Source organism: Muntiacus reevesi, chromosome 10 (assembly GCF_963930625.1).
Source record: "Muntiacus reevesi chromosome 10, mMunRee1.1, whole genome shotgun sequence".
NCBI classification, from domain to species: domain Eukaryota; kingdom Metazoa; phylum Chordata; class Mammalia; order Artiodactyla; family Cervidae; genus Muntiacus; species Muntiacus reevesi.
Genome location: NC_089258.1, coordinates 81948611 through 81976324, shown reverse-complemented (window position 1 = coordinate 81976324; position 27714 = coordinate 81948611). Strand labels below are relative to the sequence as shown.

The following is a 27714-nucleotide window of genomic DNA, read 5'->3' as shown; positions in this document are numbered from 1 at the left end:
ACTGAGCTCAGCAAACAAAATAAAGATCAGAAGACCAGTCATGGAGAACTATGAAATAGGGGGAAATAGCTGACGAGTTTTTTAAATGTCTTTTTGGTATCTATGGTAACTATGGTTTTGATTATATAGCCTCATATATTTTAATCTTTTTGCTAGACAAAAAATTTATGTCCTTAATAAAAATCTTTTTTTTTTTTTTAAAGAAAAAATCATTAGACAAATTCATGAATACCATGGGCTTCCCTGATAGCTCAGTTGGTAAAGAATCTGCCTGCAATGCAGGTGACCCCAGTTCAATTCCTGGGTCAGGAAGATATGCTGGAGAAGGGATAGACTTACCCACTCCAGTATTATTGGGCTTCCCTTGTGGCTCAGCTGGTAAAGAATCTGCCTGCAATGTGGGAGACGTGGTTCAATCCCTAGGTTGGGAAGATCCCCTGGAGAAGGAAAAGGCTACCCACTTCAGTATTCTGGCCTGGAGAATTCCATGGACTGTATAGTCCATGGGGTCGCAAAGAGTCAGATATTACTGAGCGACTTTCACTTTTATGAATATTATGAACAAGCTGGTCACACTAAAAATGAGTACTAATGGCCAATAATATAAATACACACATGCACATACACTTGAATTTATTTTAAAGGAAAACAAATCACACAAAGACTTAGTACTGATCAGACTGGCAAAAATTTGAAACTTTGTGAAAGTTGTTGATGGTATGAGGAAGCAAGAAGTCTCACAAATTATTGGTGATAGTATAAAATGTTGTAAACTTATTTTTGAGCAATTAAAAATATCAATTAAATATTAAGTGTACCATGTTTTAACCCAGCAATTACCTTGGTGAGAATTTACCATTGTTACTGTTTAGTCATTAAGTCATGTTTGACTCTTTTGCAACCCCATGGACTGTAGCCTACCAGACTTCTCTGTCTTTGGGATTTCCCAGGCAAGAATACTGGAGTGGGTTGTCATTTCCTTCTCCAGGGGATCTTCCAAACCCAGGGATCAAACCCACATTCTTATGTCTCCTGCATTGGCAGGTGAGTTCTTTACTACTGAGCTACTAGGGAAGGCTTGGTGGAAATTTAGTATGCTATATTTGTCTAAGTCTGCAAACACAAATATACAGTATAAGTGGTGGTGGTTTAGTCGCTAAGTCATGTCTGACTCTTGTAACCCCATGGACTGTAGACCGCCAGGCTCCTCTGTCCATGGGATTCTCCAGGCAAGAGTACTGGAGTGGGTTGCTGTTTCCTTCTCCAGGAGATCTTCCTGACCCAGGAAGTAAACCTGGGTTTCCTGCATTGCAGGCAGATTCTTATCAACTGAGCTATGAGGGAAGCATGGAGTATGAGTGTGTCATTTTAAATTGTATATTGTTTGAAATACCTCTCCCCCAAATTAAAGCAAAAAACAATCTATTTATGAATGAGTTACTTGTGAAAATAATTATGACACACCTGTATCATGAAATGTAGTAAGACTGTTAAAAAGATGTTATTGAAATTGGGGTGGACGTGGTATCCTCAAAACATTATTAAGAGAAAAAACGCAAAGTCGGAACAATGAAGGCAGGATAATTTCACATATATAAACCAACAAAGAGCATCTGTTTCTTCCTTCCTCACCACTGATATCCAATGCATCGCTAAATCATGTGGAACTTATTTTCCAAAATACAATGAAACGTCTCCATTTTTCTTCAACCACGTGCTGGTCCCAGATGCCTTTGTTCCTTCCCTTAGACTCTGCAGGAGCCTCCTACCTGGGGTCCAGTTAGGTGCTTCTCCTCACTTTTGCTCAGTCTGCACTTTAGCCACTCTGGGCACCTGGGACAGGCTATGGTCCTTCCAGCACACACACAGACCTGCACACACCTTTGTCCCTCTCTGGAACATTCTCCTCTAATCCAACTTAGCTTTCCATTCTTCCTTCAGACTTCAGTACAACCATCACTTTGTGACAGTGAAACTCACATGTTCTTTTTTGGTTGCATTTAATTTATATACTTTAACATGCATTATACATTTACCTATGTGTGATTAATATTTATTTTCCCCTGCTAGACTATAATTTATAGGAAAATTGATCACATATCTATTTTGCTCATCATCGAATCCTCAACAAAGTAGGTGGCTTAGAAATGAAATAAGTATGTATTTCAGTCTATATAGCCACCCATCCTTCAAACCATCCACACATCCATCCATCCATCCATCCTTCCATCCTTTCATCCATCCATTCATCCATCCATCCACCCTGCCATCCATCTATCTCTCCAGCCAACCAGCCATACACCCTTCCATCCATCCACTCTATAGTTGCAGTAACAATATCTGGAAGACACTATTATTATCTATGGATTGAGGCTGAGGGAATAGAAGAGAGTAAAAAGCAAAACTATTCACTTTTTTCTTTTAAACATTTGCATTTGCTTACATTTTTACTAGGTACATGGAATAAAAATATTGTTGATGACATGAGATCAAGTTTATCTTGAACATTTCTCCTTTAGTCAGTTCAGTTTAGTCCCTCAGTCATGTCTGACTCTTTGAGATCCCATGGACTGCAGCACGCCAGGCTTCCCTGTCCATCACCAACTCCTGGAGCTTGCTCAAACTCACGTCCATCAAGTTGGTGATGTCAGTTTCTTAATATCTTGTCACTAGAACTACAATAGAAACTTTAACAAACCCTCATATTAACACAATTCTTTCTTGCCAACTCAATTCAGGTCTATTATAAGTGTAGAGTAAATAGTTCTTCTCACAAGCATTCTTATGCGTGTTTGTATACTCATGCAAACACACAATTTTTTCCCATTAAAGGTGCTAGATAATTTGCCTGGAAAATTCAGTCACATTGTCATCGGTTTTTCACAGAAAGGAACAATGTGGAGGAAACAAGATTCTCTTGATTTTGAAAGGAATCTCTTGAACCCAATTCACCTTGGAGCATCTTCCCTTGATGGAACTACCAGTTCCTAAACAACAGTTTGAGAAGGCAAGCATTCAACAAGTAGGGAAGAATTTTTGAAATTCATAACCAAAGAGATCTTTCTGGGTCTCTATTTCTACTGAGCTACCACTAGCCTCTCTCTGATGTTGGTTTAGTGTGGAAAGTTCTCTCAGGAACAACAGCAATCTGGGCCACACCAAGTCTTGCCACCTTAATATGTGATCACTAATCATCTTTTCATTCATCAGATTTTGTTGAATAAATGAGCCTCTGAACTTTTAATTTTGGTTTCTAGACAGGGGCAAGTTTGGACTTACGACACAATCACAGAACAACCCTACGGAAGGAGCCGTAACAGAGCAGAAAGAAAACAAGACCATTCTGTGTTGTTTTCGGCTTCCCTGAATTGTTCAAAGAGAGGGATGATTTTATCTGATCACTGATCAAGTTCTGTATTCTTATGTGTTGTAAACTGTAACAACTTTGAGAACTTCTGGAGTTGGACATAAGAATGATTGGGAGAATATGAAATATTACAAGGTATTATTTATATAAATGGCCTTCACATGTGGTGCAGTGATAAAGAATTCACCCGTCAATGCAAGAGACACAAGAGACCCAAATTTGATCCCTGAGTCGGGAAAATCCCCCGGAGGAGGGAACAGCAGCCCATTCCAGTATTCTTGCCTGGAGAATCGCGTGGACAGAGGAGCCTGGTGGGCTATGGTGCATGGGGTCCCAGAGTTGGACATGACTGAGCGACTGAGCACTGTCACATTGATTCATATAATATAAACTGATTAATATAATTATAAGGAAATCTCAATTGGAAAACTCCCACTAGAGAATGTAAGTTGGTGCAACCACTGTGGAAAACAGTATGGAGGCTTTTTAGAAAACTAAAAGTAGAACTACCATATGATTCAGTGACCCTATTTCTGGGCATATACGCAGACAAAACTGTAATTCAGAAAGATACATGCACCCCAACAATCATAGCAACATTATTCACAATAACCAAGACATGACAACAACCTAACTATTCATTGACAGATGAAAGGATAAGAAGGTGTGGTACATTCACACAAAGGAATATTACTCAGCCATTGAAAAGAATAAAACAAGGTCATTTGCAGCAACAGGGATGGGCCTAGAGATGATCATACTAAGTGAAGGAAGTCAGACAGAGAAAGACAAACGCCAGATGATATCAGTTACATATGGACTCTAAAATATGATACAAATGAACCTACCTATGAGACAGAAACAGAATCATAGGCTTAGAGAGTAGACTTGTGGTGGTCGGGAGGGAGGGGGTTGGGGAGGGATGGGGTGGGAGGTTGGGGTCAGCATAAGTTAGCTTTCATGTACAGACTGGATAAACAACAAGGTCCGGCTGCACAGCGCAGAGAACAACATTCAATAGTCTATGATAAGCCATAAAGGAAGAGAATTCAGAATAACAGAAATAGACATGTATAGCTGAATCACTGCTGTGTAGCAGAAGGTAACACAACATTATAAATCAACTATTCATCAATTAAAAGAAAAGGGAGAAAACAACATCCACTAGAAACCTTGGGGGTGCAAGATGGTGAGAGGAAGGGAAAATTTTGGAGAGATTCGATTCTGTGAAAATGGTGAAAACCTACGACGTTGCTTAGAGGGCAGAAATCCCTACAGTTATTCACCCTTAGTATAACTTCCACCCTTGGTATGATGAGAGTGTGCCACTGCGGATTGCAGAAGCCTGAGGATTAGTCACTCGACTAGAAAGGGTTCCTCTTATACAGTGACCTCTGGAAAGAAGTTAAGAGTATTTCCTAGTACTTTAGCACATGCCAAAAAACACATTCCAGAATTCATCGATATGTAAGCTTTGCACCTAAAACGCATGCCTCCCTGGTCAGTGACATAGGGGTCAGAACAGAGGTTATCTTTAAGGAATGCATGGGCGGGGGTGATCTGGCTGGTATATACATGGTAAAAAGTCATCAGCCACTCATTTTATGATTTGTGTACTACATGAATGTAACACCTTTATCAAACTAGAATGCAAGTAAAGGCACAATTGTTTTCTGAAAGGCTAGGGGAGAGTAATCTTTTGCAAGAAAAATGACACACCCTGATTGTCATTTCTAAGGTCCAATAAGAATTTTATGGTCTAATAAGAATTTTATCATAAATGATTTCTTACAGATGTCCTAAAGATGGGGCCTCATGTGTTGGAGAGTGATAATTTGAAATGCTGAATTTTTATTAATAGTCAGAAAAAGATGGTTGACCACCAGCATGCTATTTGGAAGAATCAAATAAGTTGATATTTTCTGCAACAGAAATTTCTATTTAGTCTTGGTTTTGACATTCCCAGTTGTATCTAGGGGAGCACACATATTATTAAAGAATTCCCAGAAAACAATCAAATGCACTACAGTTTGCACATGCACACATTTACACACACACACACACACACACACACACACACACACACACACTCATTCGTGTGCACTGGAGGGGCCAGAGGTGTTGCCACACTCTAAATATTGGGAATTGCTTCCTACTTTTACATCCAGCATAACCTGCCTTTAAATCCTTAGGATTTTGACCTATACATAGTAAAAATGAATCTTGCAACTATAACTATATTAGAATAAAAGTTATAACCCACACTTTAAGCAAGTTGGAACTAAATAACAGACTATGATGGTTTAACAGAAAGATGTATGAACCAAGTAACAGACAAACAGAGAAAATTGGCTTCCCGAGTTCATCGAGGCCGTGGAAGTCGGGCTGAGCTCCCACGTGGAAATCACCTACCGGGCTTCGGAAAGATCTGAGACAAATCGTGTGTCAACTCTGCCCTTCCCCTGAAACACTGTACACAGCCTTAAACATTAATTCTCATCCTGCAGTTGAAAGGCCACATACTTCTGGTACAGCCTGTGGGCACGGCTGCAGTTCATTTGATGTACCATATGACTTTTAAAAAATCATCTTCTTGTCCCCTCTCTTTAAATGTCTACTTTCAGACTTCATAGCTTGGATGCCTTTTTATTTTCAATAACCTCAAACCCACGCCATCCGAACTCCAGGGTCCATCGATCTCTCCAGGTGGAGGTTCCTGAGATTTCTAGACAGAGCTTCTCCCGAGGCCCAGACCTCTGTGTTCACGGCCTGAAGCTGCACGCGCGGTCTCTCCGCACCCAGCTTTATCGTCATCCCCCGGCCTCAGCAACATAACCGCAAAGCCTGCGCTGATGCAATGACCAGTCCTCCCTTCCCTCCTCCAGGAAGGCTCTCCTTCCGTTTCCTTCTACCGGCGCCGTTCCCATCCCGGCCGCGTCCTCGGCGCCCCTCGCTTCCCTCTCCGAGTGTACCACCCGCAGGGTCTCCGTGCACCCATCCGCCTCCCCATCAGAGTCACTGGTAAAGCGCAGCTCTGACCACGCCCCTGCTCACAAACCTCTTCGGTTCCCCATTTCACACAGAACAAAACCCTAACTCAGTACCTAAGGCCAGCTACAAAGAGACTGTAATCTAATTTTGCAGATTTACCCTCCAAACCATGCCCAACTTCCGTACCGCACATTCGGTCAAACTTCCTGCGTGCTCAGTTGCTTAGTCATGTCTGACTCTGAGACCCCGCGAACTGCAGACTGCCAGGCTCCAAATCCCTCTTGCCGGGATTTCCCAGGCAAGAATACTGGAGTTGCTGCCCTTTCCTTCTCCAGGGAACCGTCCTGACCCAGGGATCGAACCTGAGTATCCTGCATTGGCAGGCGGATTCTTGATCACTGAGTCACCTGGGAAACCCAATACCTCCTGCATCTCCTCCCAAACTCAAACTATTATCCTCTCTTTGAAAAAATAGTTCCTTCAGTTTGAATGCTCCTCTCTGCCAAGTTTACGTCCAGGTCAGTATCAAAGGGGAGATCAAATGGTTTTGTGATAAGATACCAGACTTTGGCTTCATACAAGCTGGATTCAAATTCCAGGGCCACGACTTTCTCATCATCAACTGTTAGGGAAATTGCTTAACGTTTCTGGTAGCCTCACCTTCCTCTTCTGTATGCAGAGAGGATGATGGTACAGTATCTATATTGAAGGACTGTGGACAGGACAAATTGAGTTTTAAAATGAGAAAGCACTAAACACAACTCTCAATATGCATCCATAGAAGCTATCATTCCCATTGATCCCCACTGATCTTATCATCATCATTATTATTGACTTCAAGAAGTTGTTCCTGTGTCATCAACTGAAATGAAAACCTCCCTCTCCTTTGTCCTTCCACAGGACACTGGCCATGCCTCTAATTACATTTATTAAAGTATGAAGTATCTGAGAGTTGCTAACAACTGCCTGCCTTATTTCACAGGAAGAAATTCCATAAACATTTATGAAGTACTAAACGGCGTCTTAATTATCAGTACTGTATACTTAGGGCTTCACTTACTCCTCGGTTATTCCATCACTTCTGGATGTAAGAAGACGTTTCCTGGACACATAGAAAGAGGTTGGGCTTTCTTTTTCAGGAGACATGCCCATTAGCGTGTTTCCAAGTCATAGAGATGAATCCAGGTAATCAGAGTGGTTTAAGAAGCACTAAGGAAGACGCGCCGATCACAGGACTCATTTGCCTGACTGAAGTCCCCAAGAGCCAAGGCCCAGAGGAGCCAGCAGTGCCGAACAGGTTCTGGCTTTGCTGCCCAACTGCAGGTCAAGGGCTTAAGTAATTGCTGTCCTTGGGCAGCCAGTCAAAATGCAGAGTTGAAACTATACAACGGCAAGCGCTCCTACGGAGGAGAAATTATCAGCTATTGTTAGAAAAAATAATACGTGACTATTGACATTTCTTTCTTTTTTTTTTTTTTATTGTTAGACCGGGGCTTTAAGAAAGCAGGGTAGTTAAGGTTGTCAGAATTTCACTTTATCCCCCTTCTTGGAGGCTGTTAAAAATTCACTCATGCTGAAACTTGCCTTTTAGGTTCTCAGCCAGATTTGTGCTTGTCTCTGCTCTGCGGTTCTCTAGTGGAATGCAAGTTGTATCTCAGGGGCCAGGGTTTGTTCAGGTGTTTTCTACGCATAGATTCCCTTTTCCTGACTCGCTCTACTCTCTGCCGAAGGTGGGCTTTAACAACCAAAACGACCCCAAAGATACACTCAACAGAGAGAAGATTAAAGGCTTTTGGTGGTGTTTATACAAATAGCCACAGCAATAAGCGATACTCAACAAGTAGAAATCCATTCAGCGGCACTTACTAAAGGGGATCACCATCCTGGAGGGTCCATAAGAGATGCAGTTGCATCGGCACTTACTTTTGCGGCTCTCACTGAATGAAACATAACCAGTGACAGTTCCAAAATGTCTTTGTAGCTATGCCAGAGAGGCGACAACCTGGTAGGAGGGATGAGCTAGAGATATCCCTAGGCTGCATTTCTCCACTAAACCAACTGATTTTCTTTAGGCTGTGAACTCTTGGCCCTCAAAGGTCCCCAAGAACCCCCCAACCAACCATTTCCCACTGAAGACAAAATGCTAGGGGGAGGAGTGAGAACGGATCATTTCTTGGTCAGTTACTATGTACCAGGCAGAATGCCAGTCACTTTTATAATCATAAGATGCCACAGAGATACCAAGATGCATGAGACACTCTCCCTAGTCTCCAGTGGAAACCTATTTTAGGCGTATATGTTGTTGGTGTTCAGTTATTAAGTCATGTCCGACTTTTGTGACCCCGTGGGTTGTAGCCTGCCAGGCTCCTCTGTCCATGGGATTCTCCAGGCAAGAATACTGCAGTGGGTTGCCATTTCCTCCTCCATGGGATCTTACCAACCCAGAGGTCAAACACGTGTCTCCTGCATCTCCTGAACTGGTAGGTGGATTCTTTACCAATGAACCACCTGGGAAGCCCACTCATGCATATATGGCTTTAGAATATTCCCAGGCTTGCTTTGCTTTTCTTAAAGCAGTTGTCCAGTGAGACTTATCATGTTGATCAGCAGAAGAGTTATCACACATACAAGAGCACACTGACTCTGCTGGACACATCACGAGCTCCCCAATCGACATGTCGGGTCGTGTACAGGCTGTGCTCCCCATTACCGAAGTTCCAGAACCTGGGAAAGTGCTATCCTTAGCCTTTTATTATTATAAGCATTTTTGCAGTACTGTCCACTTGCAAACCGCTTAACAATCAACTCTACCCTTGTTGTCTCCCAAGAAATCAGAGAGCTTGACATTTGATGATCGAAGTTGCTCAGTCGTGTCTGACTCTGCGACCCCATGGACTGTAGCCCACCAGGCTCCTCCGTCCATGGAATTTTCCAGGCAAGACCACTGGAGTGGGTTGCCATTTCTTTCCCCAGGGGATCTTCCTGACCCAGGGTTTGAACCCAGGTCTCCCGCATTGCAGGCAGACACATAACTGTGTGAGCCACCAGGGAATCCTGACGTTTATTAGCTCTGTTTAATGGCCCCGATTCCCCAGGCCTAGAGTTGAAAGAAATCGCGGGGTACACAGCCAGCCAGGGCTTAAGACCCTCACAGCTGCTGTGTTTCCATTCAGCCTCTCGGCAGCCCAGCTGCTTCCCGAGCCTCTCCCTGAATATATATGTAATGTATACATGCATTATTTTTAAACGCTTGGAGTTAAGACAATCCCAGGAAGAATATTGGCCCCGATTCTCCAATTTTAGCGTGAAACGCTCAGAGCCTGGGCTCTGGGCCAGCCGGGACAACTCTGGCAGGTTGAGAGCCCTGCAGACCACATGCCTCAGCAGGCGGGGAGCCGCGCTGAGCCCGTCCAGGGCTGGTCCCCAGCCCGTGTCCGCGGCAGGAGGAGGGCCGGGCGCCCCGCATGGGGCTCAGGTGTACGGAGCTCAGGTGTGTGCCAGTTGGGCGGGGCCTGCGAGACGCGAGGCAGGGCCTGTGAGATGTGGGGGCGGGGCCCGTGAGATGTGGGGCGGGGCCTGTGAGATATGGGGCGGGGCCCGTGATACATGGGGCGGGGCCTGTGAGACGCAGGGCGGGGCCTGTGAGATGTGGGGCGGAGCCCACGGGACACGAGGCAGGCCCGTGAGATGCGGGGCAGGGCCTCGAGACGTGGGGCGGGGCGCCGAGTGGGCAGAGCTGCTGGGCCTCGGGAAGCTCCACTGGGGGCTGACGGAGGTCCTGTCCAGGCTGCGTGTCCACTACCACAGTGCATCCCAGCCACGGGAAGATGAAGACCCGGAGACTCTGGCTTTCCCGTGGGGAGGGTTTAACCACTGTTTTAGAAAACAGTGGCACGCTGTGGTCAAGAGTCATAAGGAATAACTGTAGGTCAGCTTTGACAAACTTGGGGAGAGAGGTCTCTCTCTCCTTGGAGTTGGGCTGTTTTTGGTCTACTGTTCTTGAATAAGGTCATCAGCCCATAACTGTGGCATAATTGTTTACGATCCAAAGTCATCATCTCATAATGAACAGTGATTTCTTACTATGTTTTTCTTTTTCTTTTTTCTTTTGAAAACTGAAAAAAATTTGACTATATTTAAAGGGACCCCTTGAATGTTGTATTATCCTTAATTAATTCTGAAAGATGCAATTCCTACCCAAGTCCAGAGGACTCTGACAAACTCAGTGTTTGATATAGTCAACTTTTTTCATTTTTTGGTCTTTTTTTAGTTGGCATATGATTGCTTTACAGTGTTGTATGTTTCTGCCATATAACAAACTGAATCAGCTATGGGCTTAGTTGCTTAGTCATGTCCAGTTCTTTGTGACTGTAGCCTGCCTGGCTCCTCTGTCCATGGGGATTCTCCAGGCAAGAATACTGGAGTGGGTTACCATGCCCTCCTCCAGGGGATCTTCCCAACCCAGGGATCGAACCCAGGTCTCCCTCATTGCAGGCGGACTCTTTACCATCTGAGCCACCAGGGAAGCCCAAGAACACTGGAGTGGGTAACCAATCCCTTTCTTCTCCAGGAGAACTTCCTGACCCAGGAATTGAACCGGGGTCTCCTGCATTGCAGGCAAATTCTTAACCAACTGAGCTACCAAGGAAGCCCCAAATCAGCTATAGGTACACATATATCCCCTCCCTCTTGAACCTCCCTCCCCCCTTTCCATCCCTCCCCTCTAGGGCATCACAGAGCAATGAGCTGAGCAACCTGTGTTATACGGCAGCTTCCCACTAGCCGTCTATTTCACATATGGTAGTGTATGTATGCAGAGAAGGCAGTGGCGCCCCACTCCAGTCCTCTTGCCTGGAAAATCCCATGGACGGAGGAGCCTGGCGGGCTGCAGTCCATGGGGTCACTAAGAGTCGGCACGACTGAGCGACTTCACTTTCACTTTTCACTTTCATGCATTGGAGAAGGACATGGCAGCCCATTCCAGTGTTCTTGCCTGGAGAATCCCAGGGATGGAGGAGCCTGGTGGGCTGCTGTCTATGGGGTTGCACAGAGTTGGACACGACTGAAGCGACTTAGCAGCAGCAGCAGCAGTGTATATATGGCAATACTACTGTCTCAATTCGTCCCAGCCACCCCCTGCTCCCCCGACTTCCTCACTCACATCCACAAGTCCATCCTCGATTTCTGCAGCTCCATTCCTGCTCTGCAAATAGGTTCATCTGTACTATTTTTCTAGATTCCACATACATGCATTGATATATGATACCTGTTTTCCTCTTTCTGATTTACTTCACTCTGACAGACTCTAGGTTCATCCACATCAACGCAAATGGCCCAATTTTGTTCCTTCTTATGGCTGAGTATTATCACATTGTGTGTGTGTGTGAGTGTATGTGTATACCACATCTTCTGCAACTTCATGACTTTGTAGTAAATGTGCAATGATTGCTCAAAGACATCTTTCATTTTTAAACTATGTTGTTGTTCAGTCACTGAATCATGTCTGACTCTTTGTGACCCCATGGACGGCAGCACGCCAGGCTTCCCTGTCCTTCACCATCTCCTGGAGTTTGCGCAAATTCATGTCCATTAAGTCAGTGATGCCAGCCAACCATCTCATTCTCTGTCGTCCCCTTCTCCTCCTTCCTTCAGTCTTTCCCAGCATCAGGGTCTTTTCCAATGAATTGGCTATTCACATCAGGTGGCCAAAGTACTGGAGCTTCAGCTTCAGCATCAGTCCTTCCAATGAATTGATTCAAAGGATTGATCTCCTTTAGGATGGACTGACTGGATCTCCTTGCAGTCCAAGGGACTCTCACGAGTCTTCTCAACACCACAGTTCAAAAGCATCAGTTCTTCAGCACTAATATTTCCACAAATATCAAAAAAGACAATTGTCTCAACTTAGAAATTATGTATTAACAAGGCACCCCTTTCCATTCCAATTCCAAATCTAACTTGTTTCTAGTATTCCGTTTACTTCTTTTTAAACAGTTAGGGTCAGCTGGTCTGTCCCCCACCATCATTTCATCATCAGCATCATTTTCATCACCTATTTCCTATAAGCCAGGCATCATCCTGAAAATCGTACATGTGCTGATGAGAATTACTGCGATCCCTATTTTAACAGATGTGGAGACTGGAACACAGAGACTGAGTAATTCACACACGAGCAGTCATGCTGGAACTGAGACACAAGGAATGTAGTCACAAAGCCAGACTCCTTAGCACTAGGCTTTCAGCAGAACCCTCCTGCTATCCTGCTTGAGTATGCTGCCATTTCCAAAGCATTTTTTTGGTGAATCTTTTTATTTGATTCTTACAACCACACATTAGATTTTATTTAACCTGGAAACCCCCATTTTATTTCTTCCAAGTCTTAGAAAAATATGTAGTATTTTTTATTTTCTTGAATTATTAAGGATTTGGCTAATTTTTTTTCCAGATGAAAATTCTGAATTGAATCTAAAGTAACATGATGAACTTCTCCACCTAAAAATGTTAAAATTATATTCAATTGTAAATCATCCTCAAATAACTCTCTATGGCCTTTTTCTCCTATTATAAAGCAAAGTCCTACATTTTTCAGAGGGATGCTCTGAACTCCAGTAGAAATAGGGAGTGTATTTAAATGTTGTAAGTTTTAACTGACTGCACTGCAAAATCAAATAGTTTAGGTTTGACATATTTATAGTTACATGAGTAACGTTTGTACTTTTATGTCTACATTTATATATACCAGGCCAAATTCCAGAAAGGATTTTTCAGAAGTTTGGAACATGTACTGCTGGGAATTTATGTATACCCCTGCTCTTTCTTCATGGGAAAAATAAGTAGTTTATTCTACTTTTCTAATATCTCTACTTACATACACAAAGTTTTAAGAAAAGACATATGTGATAATGTAGCCTAATGAAAACAAATGCTAAATTTGTTATTGAATTACTGTTTCTTTAAATACACACTCATTCTGAGTTCTTAAATACATTGTTCCCGATTTCTGACACATCGTCATTAGGGAAACAGGAGTGTTTTGCAGAGAACAACTGGACTGAATTACATAGGAATACAAATACTAGAGATACCACTACTTGAATGTCTACATTGCTCCTGGAATGAAATCCTTCATGTCTGGAATCTTACAGATGACCTTTAGGACATTACAGGGTGGCAATGGAACCAAAGACCAGGACCTCCAGATCACGCAGAAACAAGGGAAGCACTGGGGAGGATTAAACACCAAGGTCACTTGAAGAACCAGATCCCATGCCTGTTTAGAACAACCTCCCCTGTGCCAGACCTGACATCCTCGTCGTGAGAAATGTTCCCTCCCACTGACAGTCAAACAAATATTCCTGCTGAACAATGAACCCACCCCCCTCCACCAAAAAAAAAAAAAAGAAAAACAGGGAAGCTTGGGCTTGGTTTCAGCTTTGTGGCCAACAAATACCTGCATAAACAAGCTCTGGGTCACCAGTTGAAAGTTAGTACTCATCAAGGTCATAATACATCTCAGCACGTAACCTAACCAAATACCTTAGGCCCAGAATGGTTTTCTGAAAAGAGGCAGTTGCATTTCACCTTTGCATATTCAGACCAGAGAAAATACATCTGTTATTTTAAATCATTGGGTAGTTCTCTGGAATGCCGACAGATCACCAAAGTTATGGATAGTAGTGATGTTTTTCCTAGGATGTCAGGAAGACCCCGTGAAGCAAGGTCCTGTAGGCTTTAAGATCACTGAAGGAAAAGAAGGATACAGGAGAGAGATCTGATGTGTCCACACACAAACCCAACTTCCATTTTGGCTGACAGTCCTTTTAATTCTTTGGATTGAAAGTCCAAAATATGAGTTTTGAAATGGGAGGCCCACTTTATCTTTGGTATTGAAAGGGAGAAAGGAATAAAATATATAACTCATAATGTGGGCCAGAGATTTTACACGTTATCTCAGTTTATCCAATAATGACCATGAATAAAGATTTTTATATTCCTATAATTTAAAGAAGAGGATGAGGCTCAAAGAATTTAAATACTTCACTGCAAATTACCCTGACGTGGACCCAGCTCTATGTGAATCTTTGCTGCCTTCTTGGGATAAAATGGGATTTGCTGGGAGGATTTCCGGGAAGCGATGGAAGTTTTAACACAGTCCCCCAAAGCACGCACGAACGTGCCCGCCTAAAGCTGAGGACGCAGGAAGACCCTTGCCAGGTATGTTCCCTTCCTAAACAAGCATGCAGAGGCTGTTTGGGGAAAATGAACCTCTGTGCACGAGCATCAGTACCTGTCAAGCTGAAGAGAAGGAAGGAACGTGACTCGCTCCTAAACGTGGTGGCCTGACTGCGGGTCGTTTCCCTGCCTGTTGGTGGGACCGTTCTCCATCCTGCCTGCCACCCACGGAGCAGCACAGAACTCTGGGGGTGGGCGACACGCCCCCCTGCTTTGGACACGATTTGACTCGAGGGCCTTCCAGAGGGGCGATTTGTCTACTCTTTCTCTTTTTTTCTGGTGGCTCAGCTTGCAGGGTCTTAGTTCCCCAACCAGGGATTGAACCTGAAAGCTCTGAGTCCTCACCACTGGACCAGCGGGGACCTATCTACTCTTTTCTTAGAGCGTTTCTAGATAACGCATTTTCATAACCCCCTGGGAACCCACGGCTGACTCACAGCTGTCAGGAAGGGGCCTTCTCTCACTCACACGGGAAGGAGCACAAGGCAATGAGACGTCCTCAGACGGCAGCGCATCCTTTCCTGACCGACGGGCACGCCTGCTCCTGAAGTGTGTTTGTGCGGGTCAGTGTGCGAAATGAACTCAGCTCCTTCAGGGGCCTTTTGTGATGCATGGATATCACTCTTCCCCTAGTTCCTAAGTGCCCCCCAGCAGGGAAACCTCAGACCAGAGACTGTAACCCTGTTCTCTGGGGGCCCCAGCTGTGCGTTTAGGCTTTCAGCCAGTATATGGGTTCACTGGGGTGGAGCAGAAAGAAGCTGCAATTCTCTGGTGATTCTTTTCCAGAATTAGCTGCCCCATATGCCAAGCCCCGTGAAGTTCATCACAAACAGCTGATTTTCAGCAAGACGGTCACCGACCACCAGTGAGGAGGCTATTTCAAAACTCCTTTAGCATATCCACATCCAAAGAATGAAGCTGGACTCTCCTCACACCGTGTAGAAAAACTGTAACTCAAAGTGGATTATAGACCTAAATGGAAAAGCTAAAACTCTAAAAGTCTTAGAAGAAACTAGAGAACATTTTCATCACCTGGGGGTATGCAAAGCATGGCTTTTTTTTTTTTTTTTCTTGATAAAACACCAAAAGCCCAAGCAACAGATCAAAAATAAATTAACTTCATCAAAATGATTTATCTCGGACTGATTTAGCACATTGAATACAAGGGACCCAAAAATGTAAGCTGGGGCTACTGCTTTGCTGGTTATCAATACCAAATAGAAAAATGTTGAGTGACAAATTGTGTTCCCTTTAGAAACTGACCAATTCTTTCTACCCTGTTTTGTGCATCAAAATACTGGTTTATGTGATTTAAAGAATAAAAATGACACATTTTCCAAAATCTAACTCAAAAGTCAGACAGCAGTTAGAATTCACCATAGAGACTGTCACTTAAATTTAGTTTTATGAAGGGAAAAGACTAAATACTTTAAAACATTCAGATATTGTATCAAGTTTTAAGTAAATAGAAGAAAACTTTACGAACTGAGGGAACAAAGACAGCCCCTTGGAAGTTTATGAGCACTGCATTTGTAAGAGAAACAAGGAGTGTTCGAAGATTGGTTTGGTGTTTTCAATGCTTTGAATGAACACACTCTGGAGTGGCCCATCAAAGAAGGGTATTATCAGGGCTGTAATATGTCCATTGCCTGTCTAGTTGCTTGGAGACTTCCTCCGAGCTTCTGAAAGTAGACTCCTAATGTAAAACCATCCAGGGCTCAGTGGGGACCTAGAAGCATTCCCTTTGTCTTCTTTGCTCTTTCATCTCTGGCATGCAATGATGAGTAAACAAAGAATGTGCATTTTCTCTGCAATAACAGAGTCATTTCATCAGTGTTAACACGTACAATCAAGGAGGCCCTGCGTGCACGCATACTTCACCACATACAGCGGCCCCTTTGCACCCAGAATTGACCTCTTCCACTGCGAGGTGGCTGTCCTTGCCTCAAAGCAGAGAGAAGCTCACTTGATCAGGTAAAGCCACTGCTGGTGGAAAAGAAGCCTCCTCCCTAGTCTGTCCAGGGTCTTCTACACTGTACTATAACTGACTGCATGGCTCTTGAACTGGGGCAAGGAGGAATAGAAGAAGGAAAATTTAGACAATCAAAAACTCAGATCCTAGCACTGATGCTGCTGCTAAGTCACGCCAGTCGTGTCCGACTCTGTGCAGCCCGATAGACGGCACCCCAGCAGGCTCCCGTCCCCAGGATTCTCCAGGCAAGAACACAAGAGTGGGTTGCAATTTCCTTCTCCAGTGCATGAAAGTGAAAAGTGAAAGTGAAGTCGCTCAGTTGTGTCTGACTCTTGGCGACCCCATGGAGTGTAGCCTACCAGGCTCCTCCATCTATGGGATTTCCCAGGCAAGAGTACTGGAGTGGGGTGCCATTGCCTTCTCCGGATCCTAGCACTCCTATATATAAAATCGGTAAACAACAAGGACCTGCTGTATATCACAGGGAACTATAGTCAATATCTTGCTATAACCTATAATGAAAAGGAATCTGGAAAATGACAAACATCTGCAACATCTTGCACCTGAAACACCTGAAACACTGTAAACTGACTATACTTCAATAATTTTTTTTAATTTTTAAAAAATTAAAAAGACAAACACCCCTCAACAAATCTTAGATCACTGAAAATAACCAAATAATCCACTTTCATATTTTTGCCAATACTTTACTCTCCCAGTCTTCCCAGAAGATATTATTATTATCTTTGCTCAGTCGTGTCCAGCTCTCGGCAATCCCAAGGACTGTAGCCTGCCAGGCTCCTCTGTCTATGGGACTTTCCAGGCAAGAATACCGATTAGGTTGTCATGCCTTCCTCCAGGGCATCTTCCCGACCCAGGGACCTTGACCAGTGTCTCTTGTGGCTCCTGCAAAGCAGGCAGATTCTTTACCATCTGAGCCACTAGGGAAGCCCCACCCAAAAGAAACAATGGTGGCGAAAGTGGCAAATTTGAAGTTAATGACTCTTTCTTTCTTTTTTTTTTCCAACTAGTAGACATCTGGCAAGAAATGTATTAACAAAAGGCAGAGCCAGAGACGTGACTTGTCTGATTCAGAGAAAAATGAAAATGCAGGGTCCTTGTTCATAAACGAGTAAGACTTTAAAGATGGTGACAGAAAGGCTCTGGAGCAGGCACGGAGTCCCTCAGAGCACAGGCCAGGATCACTGCCTGGCTGCTGCCCACGAAGCCAGTCTTGCCAAAAGATAAGCAGGAAGGGAGGCGGGGGTCTGCCTGGCCCATCGCTGGATCTGTGGTCTGAGAGCTGGTTTGACTTCTCTTGGCTGAACTCACAGCTTAACAGTGGCCTGTGTTACCTTCACATTTATAGAAACCAGTGCCCTGAGAAACTCCGTGACTTGTCTAACGTCATGAGTTGAAAGAGCCAGAATGCAGTCCCAGGCACCCCGACTCCCACACCAGCATTCTCTCTCCGACGTCACGCTCTCGCTCCAGTTTCAAGGTAAGTCATCAGGAAATAGTAACTACATAAAAGGAGGGGAGGGAAGGACGTTACCTCATCAGAACTGCCTTTTCAGCTCTCCTGTGCAAAGAACAGAGTCAAAATAGACGTCAAATTCTTTTTCTGAGTCAACGCTTCCAAGTCCTAGTGTAAAGACATCATAAGATTTCCAAATGCTGAAGCAATTAGCTCTGCTGAGAACTGACTTGAGCCCTTGGAGTTAGCAATCGGAGACCAAGGTGGTTATTAGTGGATGGTTATGAGGCAACATGCTAGGAAACTAATCAGTGTTCCTACACAAATATTTAAAATAATTCCCAGATAATCTGAACTTTAACACAGAGCTTGCCAGACGCATTTGTAATCTGAACCCAAGGTTCTAATAAGTTACTGCCTTTTGGCTGTCCTTCAATGTCAGGGACATTTTTAGAAAGATTAACACTTGAGTGGAAACGAAGATTGACATTTTCAATGTAAACATGAGACCTGGACTTTTTTACACAAAGAGAATGCATGTATCTTTCTCACTCAGGTGTATGTATAAGTTTAGTATATCAAAATATCTCATGCAAGGACATAGTCATTGAAAGATACTGCACGAATCAAATATTTGATTCAACTTTAAAGCTTATTTAAAAAAAAAGAGTTCAAGGTAGGCTGCAGTGAAAGAAAACCCTTCAGAGTGGCAAAGAACAGCTGCCATGCCCCTTTAGACACAGCACAAGTTTTAGGATCAGAAAGATTTTCAGTTCAAATCTGAGCTTCATCTGTATTTTAATTGTTTGAGCCTTGGCTAATTTATTTGCAAAATAGGGTTGATACATGCAACCAAACAGCTGCATCAGATGCTTTCTAGACGTCTCAGAGATTCTGACATCTAGGATTCATACACCTGTAATTATATCTTATTGAGTTGCCTCTCAGAATTTTCACTGAGGGGTTAAAATTAGTTTTGCATGCCTGCTTTCCATAACTTTATGGTCTGTAGGTAGCAACAAGGAAAAACAAAATATTTTCTGGCTTGGATAAATTTTGGCATAATTATAGCTCTGGAGTTTGGAAAATGAGGGCCAGAGGAAAATGGTGCAGAGGCCTGCGTAACCCAAAGTGTCTGAGGCTACCGCACTTACATCTCATTAACTGCCAATTACCCTATTCATAATTTAACACAAAAAGAAAAACACAAATGGGTTTTTAAAAAAATCCCTTTTATCTAGACTTCAGTTTATATTTGGCTTCCAAAGGCAGGGTTAGTGCAATACGTTTAGGAAGGGGGTAGTTAGATTGAGCAATAAAAATACTTTTTTTGATAACATATGAGGCTATAAAAATGACTTGCCTGAATCTATTAGCCAAAGATAAATAATACCCTTAGGAGGAAAAGAAACAGCTTTTTCTGGATCATAAGGCCTGGTATGTTTTTCAAGACCTTGCTTTCACTGGAAATGTAGCATATCCATTTAAAGAGGGTTTTTTTTGTTTTGTTTTTTTTAAGATTTCTCTTTTGATGTGGACCATTTTTAAAGTCCTTATTGAATTTGTTACCATATTGTTTCTGTTTTAAGTTTTGGTTTTCTGGCAGGTGGATCTTAGCCCGCCAATCAGGAATCGAACCCATGTCTCCTCCTGCACTGCAAGGCGGCTTCTTAGCCATTGGACCACCAGACATATTTTTTAAATTAGTGATTTCATAACACTTCTTGCATTGGAAATCTCGTCTCTGTTCTGGTAAGACCATGTTCAAGACTTTTGTCAAGACATGGGAAGACAAATGGTTCTCATTTATTTTTGTCACTTTATTACTAATGTTACTATTTTCACAATTGCTATTTTTCTACTTGTTACCACCACCGCTAGTAATGCTGTAACTACTATCGCATCCACACCTGCATTTCCAAACGGCCTATAGTAACTCTAATGATTGATAGTAACTCTAATGACTAACATGTGATCGTTCAGCCTTTTGAGTCCCTGATGGCCTTGACCTTATGCATTCCAGGGCCAGCTTTGCTATCACTCGGCAGCTCTTTACAAGTGCATCTCCCTGGGCCCCGCCGCAGACCTATGGCACCCGAAGCACTGGGGCTGGGGGCCAGGAATTTGTATCTTCTAACGCTCCAAGTTGTGAAGCTTAGCTCAGCAGAGAAAGTGACCCAGGTGCCAGAGAACAGGCAGGAGGGATGGGAGAGAACGGAGGCCAAACACCTGGGGCCGCCGCCTGCAGGTGTGACCTTGTCTGTGTCAGGCAGGCTGCCAACAGCCAGGAGAAAGCGAAGAGCCAAGGGCAGGCTTTCAGGATGTGGTCACCCAGCCTCTGGCCTTTGGCTCCAGGCCTGTGTGAGAAGAGGCCCCCCAGAACTGTCCCCAGATGCTGCGGGTCTCTTCCCGCAGGAATCTGAAAATGACAAGACTCCTGATTTTTCATGAATGCAGGCTCATCTGATCAAATTAGCTACAGTTTCTAATGAGTATTTCTTAAGGTGTGAGGTCTATGTATTTCAGGGTCTCCTTGATCCCTGCTCCCACCGAATCAAGACCTCTGAGGGTTGCAACAAGCTCTCAAATGACAACTCTTCAGTGTCAAGTTTGAGACACGTTCTGTTCTACTTTTTTGGCCTGACCTGACACTTAGCTTGGGATAAAGTTTCAAGATTTATTTGTTAACCTTTGGTCTGCTCTTCCTTCCTTGCTTTCTGTAATAACATGTTCCTTCAAAGATATCAGTAAAAATACACGCAAAAAAAGAAAAGAAAAATTAACTGTACTCCTATCGCCCATTTTGATAAATAAAATGATATAAAATAATTTAAACAAAATTAGGACATAAATGACATCATAGCTCATAAAAAGGTATTACAATATATGTAACTAATTACCTATTTTTTAAAAACAACTTTATATTTTGCAGTATAGCCAATTCACATTGTTGTGAGGGTTCCAGGTGGACAGCAAGGAGATTCAGCCATACATATCCATGGGTCCATTCTCCCCCAGATTCCCCTCCCATCCAGGCTGCCACATGACATTTAGAGCAGAGTTCTCTGTGCCACAGTAGGTCTTTGCTGGTTGTCCATTTTACATATAGCAGTGTGTACATGTTGATCTTCTAGAAGTTGTTATTCCAGATTTCCCCCTCTACAAATAACAATACAACAAGCAACTTTGTAAAACAAAACAAAACAAAACTCCTTGCATTGATTCCTAATGACCAATTATTAGAATTGAAATTTCTGGTTCAAAGCTTATGTTTTCTCCTGAAGTATCTGACATACATCGCCAGATTGTTCCCAGAATGAGAAGACCAGTGAACCTTAGAGGACCTTGCTGGTGGTCCAGGGGTTAAGACTCCAAACACCCAATGCAAGGGGCCCATGTTTGATTCCTGCTCAGGGAACTAGATCACAAATGCCACAACTAAGACCCTGCATAGTCAAATCAATAGTTTTTTTTTAATGCAAAACCAAGAACCACATTAGGCTGTAAATTGGTATCACTGTAATGGAGAAAATTTAGGAATATAGGAATAGAAAACTGACTGTGTGCATGCTTCTGCATCTAGGAATTCCATGTCATGGTGTACAACCTAAAGTGACTCTTGCTTAAGGGAATATTCAAAATAGCAAAAAGTTGAAAATAATCTGAGGATACATCAATACAGGAATAAACAGAGAAAAAGAGCAGGTAAAACATATGAACTAGGTTACATCAACAGAGATCTCTATCAAAAACAAAATGGCTTATAATATTGAATGAAAAAAATCTTTGTAAAAGCATACATACAGAATGAAATTATTTTTGTAAAATAAGAACAAACTATAAAGACATACTGTTGTGTTTACACATGCAGGGGAATTACAAAATCGCCTGCAGAAAGGGTACAGTAACGTCAACATGGTGGGGGAAGAGAGGAGGGATTTTATTTAGGTCCATAATATTTTGTTTTCTTAACAAACAGGTTTGAAGAAAACAAGGTAAATATCAACATTTGCCCAATCTGGGGCACAGTTCTCAAAGTGAGCGTGAGGACCTCTGGGGGCCCCAAGTCTACCGCAGGATGTCTCTGAGGTCAAAATAATTTTCATGTTAATACTAAGACCTGATTTGTCTTTCCCCCTGTGTTGACATCTGCACTGGTGGTTCACCATCAGCGTTGGGTAAAACTGTGGTGTCAGCGCAAACCAGGGTGTTGGTGCCAACTAGGTCAGCAGGGGGCTGCATTCCTCACCCCAGGCACTTGCAGAAACACCAGACAAAATGAGACAGGCCAGGTTCACTCAAACAGCTCCTTGCTGAAGCAGTAGCATTTATTTTCATTTAATCCCAACTTATGAATGCTTTTAAAGTAACGCGCTGAGTAACAGAAGAGCAACTATGCCCAAGGCACTTCTGCTCTATGTTTGATTGTTGTCTTTAAGGAAAAGTACTTGTGTGATCATCTGAATTGTGAACCAAACTACCTGCTTTTCTCCACAGAACATCATTTTTCTTGAAAGAAGGCGTGAGAGCCCAATTACGGTTATTCAGACTTGGGTGAACCGCCTGTCACTTCCAAGAAAACAACTGGTAATAGGCTTTGCCCATGACGAAACTAGGGCTTGCAAATGAAAATTAGAATTTTGGAAAACTTACATCTACCACCGTGGGCTTGGCAGACGCCTCACCGCTAAAGACTTTTCTGAGATCAGTGGAGGTGTGATACGATGAGTGCTCAGCCACTTGGCTGTGTCTGACTCTTTGCGGCCCCATGGACTGCAGCCTGCCAGAATCCTCTGTCCTTGGAATTTTCCAGGCAAGAACATTGGAACGGGTTGCCACTCCCCACTCTGGGGGATCTCCCTGACCCAGGGATCGAACCCATGTCTCTTGTGTCTCATGCATTGGCAGGTGGATTCTTAAATGTTATATAATGTAACATGCCTGCACCGGGAAAGCCTACACTATTCAGTGAACCAACATTCTCCAAATGCTCAGTTCAGCTCAGTTCAGTCGCTCAGTCGTGTCCAGCTCTTTGCGACCCAATGGACTGCAGCACCCCAAGCTTCAGTCAGGGCATGATGTTAAAAAATCATGCATGAGTGGAAGATCCACTCAAAGTGCAGGATAAATGAATGGATTTTAATGTCACAGAGTCTGAAAAGTTCAGTGACATGGTTTTCAGATTACGCATTGCAACTACCATTTGTTGAATGTTGGTGTAATAACCAATAGAATTTTCAGTTACCAGGCTATTAAAATGCTTCCCTTTTCTAACTACATAACTGCTTGAGGATTGATTTTCTTCATATACTTCAACAATAAAATATACCACAACAGAATGAATTCAAAAGCAGATATGAGGATCTAGTTGACTTCTTTCAAGCCAGTTATTAAAAAGATCTGCCAAAGTGTAAAACAGTGTCACTCTTCTCAATTCTGCTTTCTTTCTTTTTTTTGACTTTGAAAATTGTAGTTACTGTCAAGAAATGTTTTTTTTAATGTTACCACAAAAAGACTTTATTATTGCTATATTAAATGTATTAAATATTTAAATTTTTGTTTTAATTTCTAAATGTGGTAAACATTATAAACATTAACAAACAAAAGTTCTTTGTGGTTCTCAATAATTTTTACAAATGAGATCAAATAACCTGAGAACTGCTGATCTAGGGAGTGAGTGAGTACACAGATACTCTTCTACTCTTCTATTACTTTCTACACTTTTCTCTGCATATGTAATGAAAGATAAGAGTTATTAAAAAAAAAAAGTTACCAGCAGCACGTGAGGATATGCAGAAACCTGCTTCCCAGTTGGTGCTACTGGTAAAGAACTTGCCTGCTAATGCAGGAGACATAAGAGACGCGGGTTTGATCCCTGGGTTGGAAAGATCCCCTAGGGAAGGGCATGGCAGCCCACTCCAGTATTCTTGCCTGGAGAATCCCATGGACAGAGGAGCCTGGCGGGCTACAGTCCATGGAGTCGCAAAGAGTTGGACACGACTGAAGTGACTTAACACGCATATTGCTACCAAACTTAAGAATTACTGCTTAAGAGAAACAAACCAAGCCAGTGTTTCTGAGACTAAGAAAATATGCCATAATTTTAATTTGTCTTTCTTTCATTATGTCAGTTTGAACAATTTTGTACTATTTTACTGTTGATTTTGTGGGTTGTCCTCTTTCTATTCATGCACCATGTGTTTGCCGAACATCGTGCACATAGCATACTTGCTTCTAGATGTATCTAGACGCTTCTAGGTGTATCTAGAAGCTTCTAGGTGTATCTAGAATGCAGCAGTAAACAAGTTGCAAAAGGTCTACCGCGGGAGTTGGTACACTCCCGTCCTGAGCCAACTTTATCCCACTTCCCATTATTGTGGATAAAGTTCTTTCGGAACACAGTCATCCCTATCTGTTTGCAGGTTGTCTGTGGCCACTTCTGTGCTACAAGAACAGACTGACTGGTTGCAAAAGAGACGATGGTGCCTGCAGAGCCAAAAAATCACCGTCCGTCTCTTACGGGAAGGGTTTGCTGGCCCTTGATCTTGTGGCTTCCATAGGAATGCTTGTCTCTTTCCTTCTCCTGCCTTGCTTTCCTATTTGTAAGATACTTTTGTATATTAAGGAAGTCTTGTCTTGAAGATGTTTTCCCATCACATTGATAACCTTTTAATATTGTTTGTGGGTTTTTTTTCCATTGCAAAAATGTTTATATTGTATGCAAAAACTTGATCAGATTTTCTCTTTTAACATAATTGTTCTTAAACATTGGGGACACTGATTTTTAAATGACTTACTCGTTACTTTTGTTTTTATTTTATTCAACATAAATTTAAAAATCACTTTATCATATAGCTGAAAAAGCCTTCAGTGATTCTGACTGCAGTTGCTTTACATTGTTGTGTTAATTTGGGGAGAATTTAATTTTTAAAATATTGATTCTTTTTGTCGGGGAGTATAGAATGTTTCCTGGTTAAGTCTCATCTTCTTCCAAATTATTTTACAATTTTTCAATATATCCTAATAAATTCCTTTTTATATTTATGTCTAGTAATTTTCTGTTTTAGGATTGCTACAGTGATTTCTTCCTTACTTTTACGTTGATTAAGGCAAATAAGCACTCTGTATTTTTCTGTATATTTTCTAAATAGTTCCCATACTGAATTTTTTATAGGTCCAATACTTTTGTTTGTTTGTTTGTTTCAGTTGATTCTCCTAAAATTATAATATAAACAAAAAGGAACTTGTTTAACTTCCTCTTTCTTATCACTTTACCTGATTTTATTGAAAAAAAAAATTTAACTTTCTTGTTTCTCATTTTAATGAAAATATGTACAGAATTTTATAAGTAAATACAAAGATTAAATGAAATAGTTAATCTTTGTTTCAAATAATCTTTATAATTTTATGTAACTAGCCTTCTCTGTTTCATTAAGAGTTTTCATCAATAATATATATTAAATCAAGCACTTTTGGGAGCATCTATAGAGGTAATAAAATTTTTTCTCATTTAGTCTATTGATAACATGAATTTCATAACAAATTTCTCTATTAGTAAAATTTCTTGTGTTCCTAAGAACCAGCTCTTTTGGTTACAGCTTGTTATTGTTCTCAAGGTTTACTTGATTGAATCCACTGGCATTTTACTTGGGATTTTTCAACTTATTAGGTTGATTAATAAGATTTTGGTGTTACCTTTACTAGAATTTTCCTGTATTGTAAAAGAGAAAAAATGGGAATGATCATACCTTCTATCCCTAGAATAGTTTACAGCTGCTAAGATGATAAATTTATACAAATTTTAAGTGATAAATGAAGTTACATAAAATGAAGATCATGAGAATGAGATATGGTATCAACTTGCCCCACTAAATAATACAGAGAAGTAGCAAAATTGCACAGTGACACCAACAAGAATATTAACAATTAGAGTCAGATTTAGATTTAAGATTCTTGGTAAATGGCAACAATGGTGGAGTGTCCCCACCCCTCCAAAGAACAACTTGCAGATAAAGAAATAAGGTTCTCCTGCAAAAGCATTGAATTAATTAACACTTCCTTGGGCTTATGGGAATAGCCACTGGACTGAGACCAACCACGGAGCGTAATGCATGATATTAACACATCCAAAGAAAGAAAAGGTCAACTCCTGGAGCGTGGCCACTTTAGATAAACTGAGCTCAGAGAAAACAAACTTTGGCAGTGGGTGGGTGTTGAGCTCTCCTCCTAGGAAGGAGACAGAATCCAGGAGCTCTAAGCAGTCAGTTATGAGAAATGTAAAACGGTGTGTAGTCATTTCCTCAGGCCTCTCCATGTCCTGGAGAAATGCCTTTGAAGATGATGGCCCTTTGCTGATTCCATGAACACCAGTAACCTTTTGCTTATGAATTCAGTCATCTCTACGGATCAGAGAAAAGTTTGCAGGAGGTACCTAGATGTGCAGATCGCAAACTTTTTCTGCTAGGATACATCATTTCTATTTTCACACAAGAAAATATCTTGTATTCCATGGGTATCTCCCAGGGACACATATGTAGCACTAGACCTACCATCTGAAGCTATACTTCTTTCCAGTTTGAAATGCTATTCAGTTAGTGTGGCATTTTGAGAAGGATAATTTCAAATCTATTCTAATTTATAAAAGAAAAAGTAATTTGCTAACTTTAGTACTTTGAGCACTAGACACAAATTGCATACAACATACCTCACTGCTTATGGCAACCTATCCACATGGAGCTGGGCCCTTTCACTGGATAGCTGAGAACTGTTGGGCTGAATAATTCCAATGGCATGTCCATCCCATGAATTTACAGAGCATTTCATCTACCTGTAACTTATTAACACGATATAGAATTTTTTCAAGGAGTTATTCTTTGGCCTCTGTTTACTTTTCCCTGGGATTACATTTTGCCCATTAGCCAAAGGTCTCAAAGGAGAAAGGCCTGAAAGACTTTTAAGTCTCATTTTTGATGACACTTGCTAGTGATGAATAACTATTCTAACCTTGACTTTTATAAGGGAATTCATGGATAAAAATATCTTGAAAAAATTTTCAGTAGATGCAGAAACATCAACATCCATTGATGATAAAAACTTTTTATAGAGTGAATGAGAGGGAACATCTCTCAATATAATAAAGATCATATATGACAAACCTATAGCAAACATCACACTCAACCATGAAAAGCTGAAAGCTTTTCCTTTAAATTCAGGATACCTGCTCCTGCCACTTTTATTCAACCTGATATGGGAAGTCCTAGCTACAGCAATCCGACAAGAAAAATCAGACAAGAAAAAGAAAAAGGAATCCTCGTTGGAAAGGAAGAAGCAAAACTGTCACTGTTTGCAGATGACATGATACTATATATAGAAAATACTAAATACACCACCAAAAAACTATTAAAACTAATAAATGAATTTGGCAAAGTTGTAGGATGCAAAATTAATACAGAAATCTGTTGCATTTCTATACATTAACAATGTACTACCAGAAAGAGAAATTAAGAAAGCAATCCCATGTACAATTGCATCAAAAAGAATAAACAACCTAGGAATAAATCTAACCAAGGAGATTAAAGACCTATACCTGGAAAACCTTAAGATATTGGTGAAAGAAAGATGAAACAAACAGATGGAAAGATTTTCCATTCTCACAGATGGAAGAATTGATATTGT

At 41.8% G+C, this 27714-nt stretch overlaps 2 protein-coding genes across 10 annotated transcripts in view; both read right to left on the bottom strand.

Annotated features, from left to right (window-relative positions):
* THRB (thyroid hormone receptor beta) overlaps positions 1 to 27714 on the bottom strand; it is a 407560-nt gene that overhangs the window by 280575 nt on the left and 99271 nt on the right. The window lies entirely within an intron of this gene.
* On the bottom strand, positions 9672 to 10271 carry LOC136176393 (uncharacterized). The gene has a single exon (XM_065946542.1). The coding sequence runs from the start codon at positions 10269 to 10271 to the stop codon at positions 9672 to 9674; it is 600 nt and encodes a 199-aa protein (XP_065802614.1).